This window comes from Bison bison, unplaced genomic scaffold (assembly GCF_000754665.1).
Source record: "Bison bison bison isolate TAMUID 2011002044 unplaced genomic scaffold, Bison_UMD1.0 scf7180017864471, whole genome shotgun sequence".
Classification (NCBI taxonomy): Eukaryota; Metazoa; Chordata; class Mammalia; order Artiodactyla; family Bovidae; genus Bison; species Bison bison.
The window spans coordinates 30,956,407-30,978,291 of NW_011495032.1; the positions used below are offsets into that span (position 1 = coordinate 30,956,407).

Here is a 21,885-nt window from a genome sequence, read left to right on the forward strand (position 1 = left end):
CCTCCCCCACCCCTGCCACTCGGTTTCCCTGTGCACTGCAAGAGCACCATCTCAGGTGTGCTGTGTGAATCCTCTAGGGAGCTGATCTCAGGCTGCAATCCTCCTGGCAGGTGTCAACTATCCAGGATCCCAGGAAGATGGGGCTAGCAACTGGGAGCCTGCTCACAGTTTGGTGAAGGATGCTGGTCCCTAGGGCCAAGATTGGAGTAGCCCCTTGTTTTCCAGCTCTGGCTGTTGCATGCCTGCTTCTCTGCCTCCAGCAGTGGGGAGGGACCTGTACACAGCTGGCTAGCTCTCCTTTGGTATTTGTTCAATCCTTTGTTCTGTGAGCAGGCCAGGCTGCATAGGTTAGAGCCTTCTGAGGGAAAATTCTCTTCTTTTTTCCCCTCTTTGGCAATCCCACAGTTTGGGTTGCTGTCTCACGTTAGCTCCCTCAGATTGTCCTCAGGGCATTCAGGCCTGGTCCTTACCCTAAGGACTGATGATGAGCCCCCACCTCCCTGTCCAGCCGAGCGTCTGGGCTACTTCTCTGCTGGCAGTTGTGGTTAGGTGCCTATTCTGTGTTTTGTTTTGTTTTTTTTTCTCCCAGTTATGTTGCCCTCTGAGACTCCAAAACTCCCCACAGACCCACCTGTGAGAGGGCTTCCTGCTGTTTGGAAACTTTTCTTTCACGACTCCCTCCCCAGGACAGGTCTCTGTCCCTAACTCTTTTGTCTCTCTTTTTGTCTTTTATATTTTGTCCTACCTACTTTCAAAAAGAACAGCCTGCGTTTCTAGGTGCCTGGTGTCCTCTGCCAGCATTCAGAAGTTTTGTGGAAGTTGCTCAGCATTCAAATGATCTTTTGATGAATTTGTGGGGGAGAAAATGGTCTCCCCATCCTATTCCTCCACCATCTTGGAACTGCCCCTAAGTTGGCTGCATTTACTTAGTATGGTCTACTAACTTGAGTACAGAGTCCCTGATCTTGGGCGTCTTAATATAAATGGAGCTAAAGATTGGCTCATCTGTAGCCGTTTGTAATTATTTATTTTCTAGGAATAGGGAATGGCAAGTGACAGTATCCAGCTAGTACTGTTTCCGTGGCTCTGCCAGCTTCAGCTCCTAGCACTTGGACCTTCATACCTACACAGTATCTCTTCCACCTGCATTGTATTACCAGGGAGTATAGTCTTAGGGAAAGAGGAATTAATGAAGCATGAAGTAAGTTTAGCCATTCAGAAAGTAGCACGCATATGATACACATGCAGTACCTTCTTACCTTCTTATTGAAAACGTTTCTATAGATGTGAACCAAATATTGCAGTGGGAGAGGATAAATGAAAACCCTTAGCTCTCATGTTTTGGATCTTTTTATCCTCCTGAAAAGAAGGTATAAGATTGTGATTAAGCATGACATCAGCATCATTGTGGTGTGTGGCACTCTCTTTGCCTTTTCTCTTCAATCTACAACCACTAAAAACATCCATAGCTCAACAATGGTGCCTCTGCTCAACACAGCAGGACACCAGAGTTCCCAGGTGGCACTAGTGGTAAAAAGAACCCACCTGCCAATGCAGGAGATATAAGAGACGTGGGTTTGATCACTGGGTCGGGAAGGTCCCCTGGAGGAGGGCATGGCAACCTACTCCAGGATTCTTCACTGGGATATCCCACGGACAGAGGAGCCTGGTGGGCTATAGTCCATGGGGTCACAAAGAGTTGGACATGGCTGAAGTGATTTAGCACCTTTGCAAAGGAAGGTGGACTGGAACACATGGGGGAGGCAGAACCAGAACAGCAGAAGTGGTGCCTGTGATCCTGGAACCCCAGCCATGGTAGCTGAGCCTGCAGCCCCAGAGAGCCTGGCAGCATCAGGGGAAGCAGAACATATGACTCCAGCCTCCCTGTCAAAGGGGTGCCCCTGGCCACAGGGATCCAGGCAGTAGTAGCTGTGGGCCTATGACCCTGTCCCTCCAGTTATGGACATACCGATTACTCTGGCTCCTCCATTTGCCCCTACCCACAGTGGTAGTGCCTGACAACCCTGGCCATGGCAAAGGGCCTGTGACCCTGGCTCCCTGTCACCCCTGTCCCCAGGGATAATAGAGACTGAGACCCTGGGCCTAGCAGAAGTGGCCACCACCCTGATGTCCCAGGTAACAATGCCAGCAGCAGCAAGGCACTAATAACCCCAAAGGCACAAGCAGTGACATGCATGACACCTCTGACAGAGCTGATGGAAGGTGGAAAAGGCTGATTCTCAAATATAACCAGAAGCAGCTCAGGTAAGAGACCAGAAACTGGTGAGGCCTCTACTAATTACTAATCCATTGAATCCTTAGAATCAAGTTAAAAAAAAAAAAACTTTACCTAAAGAAGAGTGTTCACTACTTCAAATGTGCTGTCAGAAGAACAACTCATCAAGAACCATGAAAACCATGGTAACAATGTATCACAAAAAACAAATGACAGATCCCGCAAAACCAAACTTAAAGTCACAGAATATTGTGATTTTACTGATAGAGAATTCAAAATAGTTGTCATGAAGGAACTCAACAAGCTATAAGAAAATATAGAAAGACAGTTAAATAAACTCAGAAATAAAATTGATGAACAGAAGGAATATTTTACCAAGGAGAATGGAACTCTAAAAAAGAACCAAAGTGAAATTCTGGACCTAAAGGACTCAATAAATAAGAGGAAGGAGGTATTGGAAATACAGCAGCCCATATGGAAGAGAGAACTAGTGAGTTTGAAAATAAAAATCTAGAAATAATAGAGACAGAAGGGAAAAGAGAATTAAGATCTTAAAAAAAGAAGACATTCTATAAGAACTGTTAGGAAAGAAAGAATTATATTACTGGTATCCCAGCAGGAGAAGAATGGAAGAAGGGAGAAGAAAGTTTATATTAAAAAAATAATAGCTGAGAATTTCCCAAATCTGAGGAAGGAATGGGATATATTAGCCAATGAAGCTAAGAGAACACTTATGGTGACCAGAAAACATAAATTTAGAGCACAGACATGAAACATAAACAGTTTATCAATCTCTTTGGCATGAAAAATGAAAGTGTTAGTTGCTCAGTTGTGCCAACTTTTTGTGACCCCATGGACTATAGCCAACCAGGTTCCTCTGCTCATGGGATCTTCCAAGCAAGAATAATGGAGTGGGTTGCCATTCTTTTCTCCAGGGGCTCTTCCCTATCCAGGGATTGAACCCAGGTCTTCTGCACTGCAGGCAGATTCTTTACCCTCTAGAGCCACAAGGGAAACTCCTTTGGTATGAAACTAGAGATCAAATACAAGAAGAAAGCTGAAAAAAATAATAAACATTTTGAGACTAAAAAAACATGCTACTGAATAGCTTTTGGGTCAAAGAAGAAGATATTAAGAAGAGGTGGCAAGAATACAAAGAAGATCTCTACAAAAAAGATCTTAATGATGCAGATAACCACAATGGTGTGATCACTTATGTAGAGCCAGACATCGTCGAGTGTGAAGTCAAGTAAGGCCTTAGGAAGCATATCTATGAACAAAACTAGTGGAAGTGATGGAATTCCAGCTGAGTGATTTCAAATCCTAAAAATGATGCTGTGCTGCACTCAATATGCCAGCAAATTTGGAAGACTCAGCAGTGGCCACAGGACTGGAAAAGGTCAGTTTTCATTCCAATCCCAAAGAAGAACTATGCTAAAGAATGTTCAAACTACTGCACAATTGCATTAATTTCCCATGCTAGCAAAATAACACTCAAAATTCGCCAAGCTAAGCCTCAGTGGTATGTGTACTGAGAACTTCTAGATGTTCAAGCTGGATTTAGAAAAGGGAGAGAAACCAGAGATCAAATTGCCAACATCTGTTGGATCAGCAAAAAAGCAGGAGAATTCCAGAAAAACATCTGCTTCATTGACTACGCTAAATCCTTTGACTATGTGGATCACAAAAAACTGAGGAAAATTCTTCAAGAGATGAGAATACCAGACCACCTGACCTGCCTCCTGAGAAACCTGTATGCAGGTCAAGAAGCAACAGTTAGAACCAGACATGGAAAAACGGACTGATTCAAAATTGGGAAAGGAGTACATCAAGGCTGTATGTTGTCACTCTGCTTATTTAACTTCTATGCAGAGTACATCATGCAAAATGCCAGGTTGGATAAAGCACAAGCTGGAATCAAGACTGCTGGGAGAAATATCAATAACCTCAGATATGCAGATGACACCACCCTTAAGGCAGAAAGTGAAGAGGAACTAAAGAGCCTCTTGATGAAAGTGAAAGAGGAGAGTGAAAAGGCTGGCTTAAAACTCAGCATTCGAAAAATGAAGATCATGGCATCTGGTCCCATTACTTCATGGCAAATAGTTAAGGAAACAATGGAAACAGTGACTTTATTTTCTTGGGCTCCAAAATTATTGCAGATGGTGACTGGAGCCATGAAATTAAAAGATGCTTGCTCCTTGGAAGAAAAACTATGACAAACTTAGACAGCATATTGAAAAGCAGACTCACTACTTTGCTTACAAAGGTCCATATAGTCAAAGCTATGGTTTTTCCAGTAGTTGTGTATGGATGTGAGAGTTGGACTATAAGGAAGGCTGAGAGCCAAAGAATTTATGCTTTTGTACTACAGTGTTGGAGAAGACCCTTGAGAGTCCCTTGGACTGCACGGAGAACCAACCTATCAATCCTGCTGCTGCTACTGCTGCTGCTAAGTCGATTCAGTCGTGTCTGACTCTGTGCGACCCCATAGACAGCAGCCCACCAGATTCAGCCGTCCCTGGGATTCTCCAGGCAAGAACACTGGAGTGGGTTGCCATTTCCTTCTCCAATGCATGAAAGTGAAAAGTGAAAGTGAAGTCACTCAGTCGTGTCCGACTCTTAGCGACCCCATGGACTGCAGCCCACCAGGCTCCTCCGTCCATGGGATTTTCCAGGCAAGAGTACTGGAGTGGGGTGCCATTGCCTTCTCTGCTATCAATCCTAAAGGAAATCAATCCTGAATATTCACTGGAAAGGCTGATGCTGAAGCTGAAGCTCCAATACTTTGGCCACCTGATGCAAAGAGCTGACTCGTTAGAAAAGACCCTGATGCTGGAGAACTTGAAGGCAGGATAAGAAGGGAATGACAGATGATGAGATGGTTGGATGGTATCACTGACTCAATGGACATGAGTTTGAGCAAGCTCCAGGGGTTGGTGATGGACAGGGAAGCCTGCTGTGCTGCTGTCCATGGGGTCGCAAAGAGTTGGACATGACCAGTCAACTGAACAACAACAAAGAATAAATCAAAGTAGAAATGAAAAAAAATTAAGATAAATGAAAATACAACATACCAAAATCCATATGATGTAGCAAAGGTAGTACTAAAGAGGGAAGTCTGTAGCAATACAGGCATATCTCAAACAAGAAAAATCTCAAATAACAGTCTAACAATCTAACTTTACACCTAAGTGAACTAGAAAAGAAGAACAAATGAAGCCCAATAAAATATTATAAAAACCCTCAACAAAATATTAGCAAACTTAATACAATAATATATTAAAAGGAGCATACATTATATAAAGTGATATTCATTCCAGGGATTCAAGGATGGTTCAATGACTGCAAATCTATCATGATATACCACATTAAAAAAATGAAAGATAAAAATCACATGATCATCTCAATTCAGTTCAGTTCAATTCAGTTGCTCAGTCGTGTCCAACTCTTTGTGACCTCATGGACTGCAGCATGCCAGGCCTCCCTGTCCATCTCAATAGATGTATAAAAAGTAATTGATAAGATTCAATGTCCACCGATGATTAAAAAACTCAATAAAATGGATATCAAAGGAATGTACTTCAACATAATAAAGACCATACATGATGATCACAGCTAACATCATACTTAACAATGAAAAACTGAAACCTATCCCTCTAAGATCAGGAGCAAGACAAGGTTGCCCACACTTACCACTGTTATTCAACGTAGTATTGGAAGCCCTAGCTAGAGCAGTTAGGCCAGAAATGGAAATAAAAAGCATCCAAATTAAAAAGGAAAAAGTCAAACTAATGCTATTTGCGGATGACATGATTTTGTACGTAAAAACCCCTGATGACTCCATAAAAGAACTGTTAGAACTAGTAAGTTCATTACAGTTTCAGGGTGCAAAATCAATATACTAAATCATTGCGTTTCTATACACTAACAATGAACTAGTAAGAAGAAAAACTAAGAAAGCAATCCCATTTACAACTGTAGCAAAAAGAATAAAATACCTAGGAACAAATTTAACAAAGAGGTGAATAATATCTACACTGAAAACTATAAGACAGGGTGAAAGAAATTGAAGACTACACAAAGAAATGGGAAAACAGTCTGTGCTGATGGATTGGAAGAAATAATATTGTGAAAATGTCTACATTACCCAAAGAAATATACATATTCAATGCAATCCCCATCAAAATCCCAAGGACATTATACACAAAACTAGAACACGAAAATTAAAAAAAAAAGTATATACAGCCACAAAAGTTTCCTGAATAGCAAAAGACATCCTGAGAAAAAAGAACAAAGCTGGCAATATAACTCTCCCTGATTTCAAAATTATTACACGGCTATAGTAGTCAAAACAGAATAGTATTGGCTGAAAATCAGACACAGTGGAGTGGAACAGAATTGAGAGACCAGCAATAAACATACGCATATATTGACAATCAGTTTACAACAAAGGAACAAAGAACATGCAATGGAGAAAGTATAGTCTTTTCAAAAACGGTATTGAGAAAACTGGATTGCCATTTGCAAAAGAATGAAATGGACCACTATCTCACACAATACCCAAAAATCAACTCAGAGTGGATTAGACTTGGATGTAAGACCTGAAACTGTAAACTCCTAGGAGTAAACATAAGCAGTATGCTCTTTGGCATGGATCTTAGCAATTTCTTTCTGGGTGTGTCTCCTCAGGCAAGGGAAACAAAAGCAAAAATAAACAAATGGGACTGTATCAAATTAGAAAGCCTCTGCATAGCAAAGAAAGCTATCAGCAGCAAAAAGGACAGCCTACCAAATGGGGGAAGTATTTACAAATCATATATCATTATTCTAATAATGGGACTAATACCCAACACATATAAAGAACTTACACAACTAAACAACAACAAAAAAACAAATGGGTAGAGGAGCTGAATAGATATACAGATGATCAACAAGCACCAAAAAGATGTTCAATATCACTAATTATTAGGGAAATGCAAATCAAAACCACAGTGAGGTATCATTCCATGTCCATTAGAATGGCTATTATCAAAAAATGAGAAATAAGAAATGTTGGAGAGAATGTGGAGAATGTGAATTGGTGTAGCTACTATGGAAACAGTATTGAGATTCCTTAGAAAATGAAGAATGACACTATCATATACAATCCAGTTTTTCCACCTCTGGCTATTTACTCAAAAAATGCAAAGACATTAATTCAAAAAGATATATGCACCGCTATAGTCCTAGCAGCATTTTCTTTTACAATAGTCAAGATATGGAAACAACCCAAGTGCCCATTGATAGATGAACAGACATAGAAGACGTGATACCTATATATCTATATTTATCTACACACACACTCAAGGACACAGTGGAATATGACTCAGCCATAAAAGGTGAAACCTTGCCATTTGTGTCACAGATGGACCTTGAGGATATTACACCAACTAAAATAAATCAAGACAGAGAAAGACAAATATTGTATGATTTCACTTATATGTGGGATATAGAAAAATTTAAAAAACCCCTCAAACAAAGTAAATGAGCAAACCAAACTAAATAAAAATAAATACTTAGATACGGAGTTTACCAGAGAGGAAGGGGGTGTGGTGGACGAAAGGGGTAAAGGCGAAGGATAGAAACTGACTTTTGGTGTTAAACATGCTGTAGTATATACTGAAACTGAAATATAACGTTGTATACATGAAACTTATGTATTGTTATAAACTAATGTTACCTCAATAAATTAAAAAATTCAATTTAATTAAAAAATAAAGATAATGGTTAAGAATTCCATAATACAGACTCATATAGACCTGGCTCAAATTCCAGCTGGTAGCTGGGTCTCTGCTAAGTCACTTCAGTTGTGTCCGACTCTGTGGGACCCCATAGACAGCAGCCCACCAGGCTCCCCCGTCCCTGGGATTCTCCAGGCAAGAACACTGGAGTGGGTTGCCATTTCTTTCTCCAATGTGTGAAAGTGAAAAGTGAAAGTGAGGCTGCTCAGTCGTGTCCGACTCTTAGTGACCCCGTGGACTGCAGCCTACCAGGCTCCTCCCATGGGATTTTCCAGGCAGGAGTACTGGAGTGGGTTGCCATTGCCTTCTCCAGGTAGCTGGGTAGTCTATGTTAAATCAGCTAACCTCCTTGAGCTAGAGTTTCTTTATACATAATAAACATGCCTGTTTCATATTTATGTGAACATATTTATGTGAACTAGAGAGAGTGTTCAATACTCAGTAGCTCTTATTAACCTGAAGACATCCTTATTCCACAAGTTCACAGCACAGCTCTGTCCTTTCTCTAGGATATGGGGCTCAAGACCCCCAATTCTTGTGGGAAGCTGTGAAATTGGTGAGAGTTGCCTATGGAGTAGTCAGTGGTAGGATGGCAAAAATGGTAAGGGCTGATGCAGATGATAAACTCGATTGGGTAATGGGGCACATAAATCACCCAATAACCAAAATTCTCCAAATTCCAGAAAGGACTGAAGACTCTGCAGGATAAGTTATCCCAGGATGCAGAGTTGATAGGTCCTCCCTTTGAACTGTTACTCTGGCATTAACACTAACCCACTCTTGGTAATCCACATTTCCATTATTCCTAAGTACTGGCACTTCCTGGACTGTAGACATCTCCTTGAATGAAGGGACCCAGGGGGTTCGGGCTTCCACCTCTTTTATGAACCCTGACCTGGAGATCTTTTCTTCTTTTTCATTTTGGACCTCTTCACTAATCCTTGAGGCCCTTGGACATAAAATGTCCAATATCTTTTCTTCACTCTCTCCTTTTTAAAGCCAGAACTTGATTGTCTCTGGTGGTGCTCATATCTCAATTTAACTGCCAACACTGGGACCTTTTCTTATCTTATACAGCATCTTAACTGGCTTTTTTTCCCCCCTTAACCTTACATATACTTCACCCAGTGCTTTTCATACATCATAGAAGAGACAGCATCCCCAAAGCAACCCTATTATTCTCCCTAAAATAGATACTGCTGCTGCTAAGTCGATTCAGTCGTGTCCAACTCTGTGCGACCCCATGGACTGCAGCCTACCGGGGTTCTCCATCCGTGGGATTCTCCAGGCAAGAACACTGGAGTGGGTTGCCATTTCCTTCTCCAATGCATCAAAGTGGAAAGTGAAAGTGAAGTTGCTCAGTCATGTTTGACTCTTAGCGACCCCGTGGACTGCAGCCTACTAGGATCCTCCATCCATGGGATTTTCTGGGCAACAGTACTGGAGTGGGGTGCTATTGCCTTCTCCCAAATAGATACAGAGATGGGTAATTCATTTTGAAAAGGCAGTCAGTTACATTTATATAGTAACTATTATCCTTTAACCAGTCTGCCACAGAACTTCATCTGAACTTTGGCCTGGAAATCCCCCATGGACTCTGGCAGATTATCCTCTGGTATTTCTGATTTCTAGTGTTGTTGAAATTTTCTCTGTGTTATCATAAGGGTACATCAAGAATCACTGTCTTTCTAATATCTTATCTGAGGTTTCCTCATTCACATTTACAGAATCAGTAATTTTCAGTCTTTGAATACAAAGAAGTTCAATTTATGTAAATTTTTGCAAACAACTTGAAGACTAAGTTATAATTCTTTGTAATATTATCTTTTTCAGCTGAATTTTATCCTGTTTCTGAATACTGTTAGAGTTCTGGCTACTAAAATCTGGGAGACCAATGTGGTTGGGCATGACACCAGAAAACAATACAGGTAATTCCAGGACAGACATCCATAAAAGAAAATATTTTGGTTACTATTTAGACTAAAGGACAGATATCAATTGATCTGAAATGTCTCTAAGAGACTAAATTGTGAACATGTATTTTTGTTTGGTTTAATTGTGCTATTTGTCAGAAAAGTATATATATTTTAGGAAAATATAAATAACAACAGACCTTACCACATGCTTAAATTCTAAGTATGTTTTTAAAAATATGTTCTTAGCAACTGGGATTTTATAATAAACTTTGTAACCAGGGCTCACCTGGTGGTTCAGTGGTAAAGAATCCACCTGCCAAGCAGGAGATGCAGGTGCTATCCTTGGTTCAAGAAGATCGCCTGAAGGAGGAAATGGCAACCCACTCCAGTATTCTTGCCTGGGAAATCCCATGGACAAAGGAGCCTGGTAGGCTACAGTCTAGGATGTCACAAAAAGTCAGACAGGGCTTAGCGACTGAGCACACACACACAACAAAAATCAAGAAAATGTATTTGCTATATTGTTCCAGCCTGCCCATCAGATTGGGTGTGTTGTGTGCTCAGTCATGTCTGCTTCTGTGACCCCATGGCCTGTAGCCCATCGTGCTCCTCTGTCCATGGGATTTTCCCAGGCAAGAATACTGGAGTGGGTTGTCGTATCCTTCTCTAAGGGATCGTCCTGACCCAGGGATTGAACTTGAGTTTCCTGCCTCTCCTGCACTGCGAGGCAGATTCTTTACCACTGTGCCACCTGAGAAACCTTCCTATCAAATTGGCACCTCCCAAATAACTGATTTTTAAGAACTTCCAAAAGTACTGATTGAAGGAGGTCTATTATTCAGTCTTTGTTCAAAAAAAGGACAAATTAAGTATTTATGAATATGAAAGTGTTAGTCACTCAGTTGTGTCCGACTCTTTGTGACCCCTTGAACTGTAGCCCACCAGGCTACTCTGTCCACGGGATTCTCCAGGAAAGAGTACTGGAGAGGGTTGCCATTGCCTTCTCCAGGAGTTCTTCCTGACCCGGGGATCAAACTTGCGTTTCCCACATTGCAGGCAGATTTTTTACTGTCTGAGCTACCAGGAATATCCTAAGTATTTATAATCACTATCAAACTGTTTTAAGACTATGTCTGTTTTTTCCAATTATCATTTCAGAGGTTCTAAGTCATTTTGGAAGTGGCTTTTAGGCAACTGAACATATACACCCACTAGTCAGGAGCATGTGGATTAGTTTTTGCAACCCCCAAACAAGAATCTATTTCTTTCTGCCTCACATTGTCATGAAATGCTATCTCAGACACAGAAAGGAAGAAATCATAGCCAGCATTTCCATCTTCTCTCACAAACATTCCCCTATACCATGTAGGAAGCATTTACTGTCAGGCAGAAAAGACTACAGGTACAGATGGACCGAGGTCTAGAATGGGATGCACAGTATGAACGAGTGCTCAGCTGCTAGCTCCAGTTATTTGCAGTATGGTGGAAGTGGTAGTACCATAAATTGTGCCTAAGCATTTACAGTAAAGGGTCCATGCTATACTAGGATAGCTTGTCTCATGTCACATCCCATTGGTGAAGACAAAGTTCAAAGGATGATAGAAATGGAAAAATGCAAGTAGCCTTTCAATCATAAAATGAAAAGTGCACTTGTGTTTGAAAGATGCTTATTTCTCTAGTTCTGAATAAAAGCTACTATTTCCTTTATTTCTGAACGATGTGAAATTATACTTTCAGTAGAAAGTTGCCCAAGAGACTTGAAAAACTCTGGTGAGAACAAAGAGTGGATTATTTTTGAAACTAGATAGTCAGCCTACTTCCAAAAAGAAAAAAAGTAAGTAGGGAAAGAAAGGAAAGAAGGAAGGAAGGACAAAAGAAAGGAAGGAAGAACACTGAAGGAAAGACTAGTGAGGGAAGGGAGAAGGTTATAATCCTTTGAGATTTTTTTAGTTAGTTCAGTCACTCAGTTGTGTCTGACTCTTTGTGACCACATAGACTGCAGCATGCCAGGCTTCCCTGTCCATCTCTAACTCCCCGGAGCTTACTCAAACTTATGTCCGTTGAGTCGGTGATGCCATCCAATCATTTCATCCTCTGTCGTCCCCTTCCCCTCCTGCCTTCAGTCTTTCCCAGCATCAGGGTTTTTTTCTAGTGAGTCAGTTCTTCCCATCAGGTGGCCAAAGTATTGGAGCTTCAGCTTCAGCATCAGTCCTTCCAATGAATATTCAGGACTGATTTCCTTTAGGATTGACTTTACTTTGAGATTATTGGGATATTAAATGATTCTTAGAGAAAGAGACACTTCTTACATCTCAAACGTTGAAGCTGAAGATTTAGGACAGAAAAAAAAAGGCATTTTACAATTTTATGAAAATAGTATCCTTTAAGCAAAAAGAGTAGAAATGAGACTAGAAAGACTTAGGGGATAATTGTGGTTTTCCCTGGTGGCTCAGATAGTACAGAAATCTGCCTACAAAGCAAGAGAACCAGCTTCGGTTCCTGGGTCAGGAGGACCCTCTGAAGAAGGAAACGGCAACCCACTCCAGTATTCTGGCCTGGAGAATTCCATGGACAGAGGAACCTGGCAGACTACAGTCCACGGGGTTGCAAAGAGTCAGACATGGCTGATCAACTTTCACTTCTTTCAGGGGATAGTAATCACCGGAAATGAGAATAAACTGCCTGATTTAGAATAGAAGTGACAGGAAGAAGAGGGAGGCAGGGAAAAATTAGCAGAAGTAGTGGGTCAGAGATGGGGAAATCAGTCCCTGTTAGTTCTGCTAAGCTTTATTTTTTTCCAGAAAGTTATGTGTACAGGGGGCTTCCCCAGTGCTTAGTGGTAAAGAATCCTCCCGCAATGCAGGAAATGTGGGTTCAATCCCTGGGTCAGGAATATCCCCTGGAGGAGGAAATGGCAACCCACTTCAGTACTCTTTCCTGGAGAATCCCGTGGACAGAGGAGCCTGGCTGGCTACAGCCCATAGAGTCTCAAAGAGTTGGACATGACTGAAGCAACTTTGCATGCACATGTCTACAGAAAAGTGAAGTGAAGTCGCTCAGTCGTGTCCAGCTCTTTGCCCAACTCTTTGGAATAGTCCAATTCCATGGACTATCCATATCCAGGCCAGAATACTGGAGTGCGTTGCCATTTCCTTCTCCAATGTCTACAGAAGGGCACTCTATATTGACTAATTAAAAGACTTGCTGTTCTCTTCCAGGAAACTCGCCAAATCTACACTGGTGCTGGTCCTGGTCTTTGGTGTGCATTACATCGTGTTCGTGTGTCTGCCCCATTCCTTTGCGGGGCTAGGGTGGGAGATTCGGATGCACTGTGAGCTCTTTTTCAACTCCTTTCAGGTAGAGAGTGCCATCTAGTAATGTGATTTCTATATTTTGCCCTCCTCTCCACCCCCGCTCCTCTAACCCCCTCTGGTGCTGCCAAATTGCAAGGTCATGTCTCTGCCTCTTCTCTGACTTTCATGCACCACCCACCCGTCTCCCAAGGGCCAGGAAAGGGACTGTTTTCTGGCACCTGTGCTTTTCTATCCTGAGGAGGTCAGGTTAACCTCTTACCACAGCAGGAGCCTGGGCTTTGAGACAAGAAAGCATATTGCTGTAACATATGTGACACCTTTGGAGCAGGAATCTGTGTGTGTATATGGAAGGTCAATGAAAACAAAAGACAGGATAGGCAGGTGAGAGGAAAAAAGGGAAGGGGAGACAAGAAAGAGGAAGAGGTTGCTTCCATACATTTGATCTCAGTACAAAACACAATACCATCATCCCTCACATGGACGGCTACACACGCCTCCTAACTCTTCTTCCTGCCACTCATTTGCTGCCACCTCCTGCCTTCAACCTAGTCTTCATAGAATAGTCTGAAGACTCTTAAAGATAAATCTGACCACGTCACTTATCAGCTGAACACATCCAGAGGCTTCTCATTGCAGTCAGAATGAAATCCAAACACTGCTTGTGTGCACAGCCCTACGTTGCAGGGATCCTGCCCAGCTGTGACCTCATCTCCCTAAGGTCCATGCTGCCCACTAAGTCTGAGCCACACTAGCTCATCCACAGTTTCTGTTCCTCAGGTTCACTTCTGCCTCAGGGGCAGTACTTGCTGTTTTCTCTGCCTGGAATGCTCTTCCCTCTAATATTCATATGGCCTGACTTCTTCTCATTCAAATCAGCTTAAATGTCACCCTCTCAGAGAGGTCTTCATCAAGTTCCCCCTCTGATAGACCTTCTCCACTCTTCTCTTCCACCACCACTTGTTTTGCCTGAATAGTCTTTATCTCATCATTTTGCGATTTTCTCCTGTGGCTATTTGTTTATATTTTATTCATCTGTATTCTCTTCCAGAATATAAGCTGCAAGAGAACAGGGACCTTATCTGTGTTGATTAAATTGTTTATCTCTGTAACACTGAGCATTTCACAGTGTATAAAGTCAACAAATATTTTTGAATGAGTGGGGAAAAAAAAGTTTGTGTTTTCACTATAATATACCCTACGCCTATAGTTGCCAACATTCACAGTGTATAAATTTCACTTACCAGCTAGGGGATGTTCTGTGATTCTGAGTGGCAAACATGAAATTAACATGATAAAAATCAGTTATTCATGTGTCCTGGAGTATTTTATTTATTTATTTGGTTAATTTGACACCAAGGAAAGATCTCAGACAACTTTCATGTATATTTAAGGATTTGGAAATATTAGGAGAGAATAATTTGTATAATTTTCTGGAGGAATCATTTAAAAAAAACTCTGTTTTTCAAAATATGCATTTTGACACAAGATGCTTTAGTGCTCTGATCTTCATAATTAAAATTAATTAAAACATTCTATTTTCTCCTCCAGGGTTTCTTTGTGTCTATCATCTACTGCTATTGCAATGGAGAGGTAAGTCTGAAGGACCCCAGACCTCCTGTAGGTTTAACTCTGAGTATAAATGGCTATCACAATATGACCTGAATCTCTTTAGAATCCCCAGGGGTTACAGGAAAGAAAGGGCAGGGAGAAAGGAGATATAAATTGTTTTGAGAAAGCAAGAATTGATGTAAATAAGCCAAGGTCTTCCTCTTCCAGCACTTTTCAATGTCAATTCAGTTGCAGACCTTGATGTCAGAAACCCAATTTGTTGGAATGCAAATTGATACTTGGAAGGACAGTGAACATCATATTCCAGTCAGTGCTTCAACTTACATTTAATTTCAAGTTCTATAAGAAAATCAAATATAACTCTCTGGGAATAACCCATTAGAACATTGTGACATTTTTTAAACTACCAGATGGTGATGGGACAATTTCAGTTCATTTAGGGGTTGCCTGGAGAGAAAGAATGGTACCAATCTTCTAGGTGACATCAGCTTATCAGGTGTCTACTGATTCCCATGGAACTTTCAAAAAGCTCCTTTCTGGAAAGTTGCAGTAGCAGAACTGAATCTTCAGCAGCAAGAATGGAAACGAGAGCCCTACCCTGCTAAGAATGCCCTTGCAGTGCCCACTTTTCATAGTCCAGTCCTCCTCCCGGTTTCTCTCCTTCATTATGCTTGTGCAGAGTGATAGGTTAACAGTTCCATTTACAGATAAGCAGCTTCCATGCCCTTCCACAGCCTCAGCTGGCACTGTGTATCCATATTGTTCCTCCAACCCAGACCCCTCTTTTTCCTCTCCCATGAGTCACACATTTATACTGGCTGCATGTCAACTTCTATTAAAGCACTAACCTTGGACAAATCTTTTTGCCTCTCTGTAAGCCTGTTTGCTCATCTCCAGTAATAACACCTCTCAGGAAGAGACTGAGAGAGAATACACAGTTGACCCTTGAACAACACAGGTTTGAACTGTGTTGTTACTTATACATTTTCACTATATATGCACTACAGTACCGCACCATCTGGGGTTGGTTGAGTCCACCCGTGTGAAACTCCAGATATAGGCTAACTGAGAATTCATAGCGAATTTTTCAGCTGCAGGTGTTGGGGACCCCTAATCCCTGCATTATTGAAGTGTCAACTGTATATATAAAGTCCCTGGTACACAGTGGAAATTTAGTGATTATTACTATCAATGAAGTCAGGGCACACATCCATCCAGTAAGGTTGCAGGGCCTCTGAAGGTTTTTGATGCATGAAATGGTCCTTGTGGTGTTTAGGTTCAGTCTGAGGTGAAGAAGTTGTGGGGTCGGTGGAATCTCTCCGTGGACTGGAAAAGGACGCCCCCGTGCGGCGGCCACAGATACGGCTCCGTGCTCACCACGTTGACGCACAGCACCAGCAGTCAGTCGCAGATGGCGGCCAGCACGCGCATGGGGCTCATCTCAGGCAAAGCACCCAGGAAGGCCAGCCGACAGCCCGACAACCACATGACTTTACCTGGCTACGTCTGGAGTAACTCAGAGCAGGACTGCCTACCACAATTGATCCATGAAGAGACCAAGGAAAGTGGCGGGAGGCAGGGAGATGAGATTCTAATGGAGGAGTCTTCCAGGCCATTAGAATTTAGCACAGGCCTGGAAGGAAGCAAAGGAGAAACCGAGGATGCTCTGTGAATCCATATCGGTGTCTTTAAAGAGCAGGTTCATCTCGTTGTGTTAGAGGAGCTTGGCCTGTATCCCGCTGCTTAGCCCCAGAGCTGAGCAGTCAGGACTCCAGTGTTCACAGCCCATTTTCAGGAGCCATGAATTGGCTCCTGTAAATACTAAAGCCACAAAACGAGAAAGTCAGTGGAGCAGTTTATTACCATATTTTGGCATCAAATTCTTTTCTGAATTAATGTACAGTACTTGCTCTGTGATGTTCATTCTTCTGCTCCTTTTGGGTAGAGAAACATTTCAGTTGCTTGGTTCTAGTTTTCTCTTGTAAATATCACTCTAAATATGATAGAGATCATTTGGTATGTGACATTTGCCTTTAAACAAATCAGTGTTCTCTTTTCCACTTTAAGGGACTTCTATCATTCCATTCATTTTGTCAGTGCATAGCAACAATTAGGGTCTAAAAATGTACATTGAAAGATTAAAGATTGCAGAACAAGTACACACTGGAAGATACGTTGTCTGGATTTTGTTAAAACAATAAATGTGTGAGAAACTTGTTTCATTCTAGGAAAAAGGGAAATTATTCAAAAAAGAATATTGCACATATTCCTTCTTTTGAATGTCCCCTCTGTGACCAGCCAGATCTCAAGTCTTCACTCTCTTGTAAACCTTAACACTCTTGTAAACCTTAACACAAGGTTTTCTTGGTCAGTGAGCTTATGTCTGCAAACAGATTTTGTTTGTAATCATTTATAGTGATGGTCACACTGAATTTATTATTTTTTCTTTGTTCTATTACTGTATTCCAAATGGCATGTGGGATAAATTAAAGTTTGTTTTAAAAATACATTTTGAGTCACTTTTTAAAATGTTCTTTTAGCATCTAACTTTGTTTATAGGAACCAGTCAAATGTCCCTTCTTCAAATCTACAGAGATCAGCATGTAGCCCCAGAACTTCACTGAGCTTGACAAGTCAGTATATTGTGGCAGTGAAATATTTATTGTGTGCATGTTGGGTACACATATCCTGCTAGGTTTTTACACACATTGACTTATTTAATCCTCACCACAAAGTTTATGGAGTAAGTCTTATCACTGTCCCCCTTTTTACAAATGACTGTGACTCATGGAGGTAGATTGACTTGCCCAAAGTCACACAACAAGTGATTGAGAGAACATGGTTTCAGACCCAGATCTACTGACTTTAAGCATCTTTTTCTGTCCCTGTTGACCATCTGCATATCTTCTTTGGAGAAATGTCTGTTTAGGTCCTCTGCCCATTTTTTTTTTTTTTTTTGATTGATTGTTTATTTTCTGATACTGAGCTGTCTGAGCTGTTTGCATATTTTAGAAATTAATCCCTTGTCGATCAAATCCTTCACAAATATTTTTCCTCATTCTGTAGGTTGTCTTTTTGCTATGGTTGTCTGTGCTGTGCAAAAACTTTTATGTTTGATTAGGTCCAATTTGTTTATTTTTGTTTTTGTTTCTATTGCTCTAAGAGAAAGATCAAAAGAAAAAAAAATAACTGTGATTTTTGTCAAAGAGTGTCCTGCCTATGCCTTCCTCTAGGAGTTTAATATTATCTGGTTTCACATTTAAGTCTTTAATCCATTTTGAGTTTATTTTTTATAATAGTGTTTGAGAATGTTCTAATTTCATTCTTTTATGTGTAGCTGTCTAGTCTTCCCAGCACCACTTATTAAAGAGACTATCTTTTCTCTATTGTACATTCTTGTCTTGTCATGGATTAATTAACCATAAGTATGTGGGTTTATTTCTTGGATTACTATCATATTCCATTGATCTATGTGTATGTTTTTGTATCAGTTCTATACTGTTTTGATTATTGTAGCTTTATAGTATAGTCTGAAGTCAGGGATTATGATTCCTCCAGTTCTGTTCCTTCTCAAGATTGTTTTGTCTAGTTGGGGTCTTTTTTGTCTCTATACAAATTTAAAGTTTTTTTTGTTCTGGTTCTGTGAAAAATACCATTGGTAATTTGATAGGGATTGCATTGAATCTGTAGGTTTTCTTGGGTCATATAATCATTAGAACTCACTTGCTTACCAGCAGTTATTTTTATAAATATAAATATTTATATGGTTGAGTTTATTAAAAGACATTCTTATCTTTTCTAGTTATTAAGTATTTTGGCCCATGAGTTGGATTTCAGTCTTTTTCTTTCTTTAGGCCTGCTCTGTCTGTGTCCTTCACTCTTGAACCCTCTCCCTGAGACAAACAGAGAAGCAATTTCTTCCAGGAAGTTCAATTCTGAATGGATGGTCAGTTTAGAAATAACATATACAAAGAATTATATATATATATATACACACCCTGGCTTTATTTTCGGTACTAAGCTCAGTATTTTCAGTATATTTTATCATATAGTCTTCATTATACACTGTGATGCAGTTATCACCATCTCAAAAGTGTTATGATAATCAGAAGTAAAACAATTTGCTCAAAATCACAGTGGCTGAGCCAAGATTTGAACCCAGTTCACTTTAACTCTAAAATTCTTGATTGTTCTCTCACCCATGTGACCCTTTAAAATTTTATTTATCAAGAGCCTAGTGGTATGCCAAGTCAATGAGGAAATAATAATTATTAATAATTCCAACTATTTTGATGGTAGAATTACCAATAATCAAGGACATGTAAAAAAATAATATGACAATAGTTTTTGATAAAAGCATTAAAAAAAGTTATTTATTTGCTTATTTAATTTTATTTTTGGCTGTGCTAGGTCTTCATTGCCGCATGGGCATTTCTCTAGTTTGAAGAGCAGGGGCTCTCACTGTGGGGGCTTCTCTTGTTGCAGAGCACGGGCTCCAGGGTGCTTGGGCTTCAGTAATCGCAGCACATGGGCTCAGGAGTTGCAGCTCTCTAGAGCACAGGCTCAATAGTTGTGGTGCACGGGCTTAGTTGCTCCAAGGCATGTGGGATATTTTTGGACCAGGGATCAAACCAATGTCTTCTGCATTGGCAGGTGGATTCTCTACTACTGAGCCACCAGGGAAGCCCAGAACATTTTTATTAACCAATATATCATGACCATCAAAATGAAAAATAGCTTTTTAGTTTATGCTCTTTTTAAAATTTCACCCAAAATATCTAACTCAAGTTTATAAAGATCTAAATCCCATTCTTTTTTTTTAAGAATGTACACATACTTTACTGACAGTTGGTATGTAAAGGAGTATTTTGTTAACATTTTTATTTGATGTATAGTAAATGTGGTCATGTTTTCATTATGAATAGTAAGGGGGGATAAAAAAAGAAAAGATCATATAATTAAAGGCACAAATGTGGATGAGTTTCTTTGAAAGCACCGACTCCTAAGGAATCTGGTCATTCTTTACCAGTTCACATGCAGTGCACCAATCTTTTCATATGATCTGGTTCTTAGTGACTTATTTTACAAATGAAATCAGTTTTCTAACAGAGGAAGTCTGCAAATCATGTTTTATTTCGAATTCTTCAATCCTGGAGAAATAATAGGTGCTCTTATTATAAAGTATTAAGTGCAACATCAAAGACTTACATTTATTACAGGTAATGTAGTTTCAGTAAATATGTAGAGGAGAATCTGCATCCCATGATGTATTACATTTCTGAACAAAGTATTTTTAAACATAGGGAACATTACTTTTCTATTTGACGCATGGATTTCCAAGCCATTATGTAAGTGTTGTTATTCTGTGTATACAGGTACCATGTCTTGATAACCTCTAAATCCTGTTCTTAGGCTGCCTTAGGAGACTGTGGAAATTTTGCCTATCTCTTGTTGCAGAAATGGCTTTGAACAACTTTGCCTTTAGATTACTCATCTTTTTGGCACTTAAAGACAACCTTTATGTGGGGTTTCCATTTTTTCACTGATAAAATGGTTGTCAGAGGAGGCCTTAGAATAGCTGAGAAAAGAAAAGACATAAAAGGCAAAGGAGAAAAGGAAAGATATATCCATTTGAATGCAGAGTTCCAAAGAATACCAAGGAAAGATAAGAAAGCCTTCCTCAGTGAAGTGCAAAGAAATAGAGGAAAACAATAGAATGGGAAAGACTGGAGATCTCTTCAAGAAAATCAGATATACCAAGGGAACATTTCATGCAGAGATGAGCTCAATAAAAGACAGAAATGGTAGGGACCTAACAGAAGCAGAAACTATTAAGAAGAGGAGGCAAGAATACACAGAAGAACTGTACAAAAAAGATCTTCACAACTCAGATAATCCCGATGGTGTGATCACTCACCTAGAGCCAGACATCCTGGAATGTGAAGTCAAAGTGGGCCTTAGGAAGCATCACTATGAACAAAGGTAGTGGAGGTGATGGAATTCCAGTTGAGCTATTCCAAATCCTGAAAGATGATGCTGTGAAAGTGCTGCACTCAATATGCCAGGAAATTTGGAAAACTCAGCAGTGGCCACAGGACTGGAAAAGGTCAGTTTTCATTCCCATCACAAAGAAAGGCAATGCCAAAGAATGTTCAAACTACCACACAATTGCACTCATCTCACATGCTAGCAAAGTAATGCTCAGAATTTTCCAGCTAGGCTTCAACAGGACATGAACCATGAATTTCCAGATTTTCAAGCTAGATTTAGAAAAAGCAGAGGAACCAGAGGTCAAATTGCCAACATCCACTGGGTCATCGAAAAAGCAAGAGAGTTCCAGAAAAACATCTACTTCTGCTTTATTGACTACTCCAAAGCCTCTGAGGATCACAATAAACTGTGGAAAATTCTTAAAGAGATGGGTATACCAGATCACCTTACCTGCCTCCTGAGAAATCTGTATGCAGGTCAAGAAGCAACAGTTAGAACTGGACATGGAACAATAGACTGGTTCCAAAATGGGAAAGGAGTATGTCAAGGCTGTATATTGTCACCCTGCTTATTTAACTTCTATGAAGAGTACATCATGAGAAACACTGGGCTGGCTGAAGCACAAGCTGGAATCAAGATTGCTGGGAGAAATACCAATAACCTCAGATATGCCACCTCAGATGACCATCAATAACCATCAGATGACACCACCCTTATGGCAGAAAGCAAAGAAACATTGAAGAGCCTCTTGATGAAAGTGAAAGAGAAGAGTGAAAAAGCTGGCTTAAAACTCAACATTAATGGCATCTGGTCCCATCACTTCAGGGCAAATAGATGGGGAAACAATGGAAACAGTGAGAGACTTTATTTTTTGGGCTCCAAAATCACTGAAGATGATGACTGCAGCCATGAAATTAAAAGACGCTTGTTCCTTGGAAGAAAAGTTATGACCAACCTAGACAGCATATTAAAAAATAGAGACATTACTTTGCCAACAAAGGTCCGTTTAGTCAAAGCCATGGTTTTTCCAGTAGTCATGTATGGATGTGAGAGTTGGACTATAAAGAAAGCTGAAC

General features: G+C 40.5%; 1 protein-coding gene across 1 annotated transcript in view; it reads left to right on the top strand.

The window, feature by feature from the left end:
• Positions 1–16,490, top strand: part of PTH2R (parathyroid hormone 2 receptor) — an 84,054-nt gene extending 67,564 nt beyond the window's left edge. The window contains exons 10-13 of the mRNA XM_010861089.1: positions 9,853–9,947; positions 13,154–13,292; positions 14,798–14,839; positions 16,095–16,490. Of these exons, the coding sequence (XP_010859391.1) occupies positions 9,853–9,947; positions 13,154–13,292; positions 14,798–14,839; positions 16,095–16,490 (672 nt within the window). The remainder of the gene's footprint in view (positions 1–9,852; positions 9,948–13,153; positions 13,293–14,797; positions 14,840–16,094) is intronic.
• Positions 16,491–21,885: the final 5,395 nt, after the last annotated feature.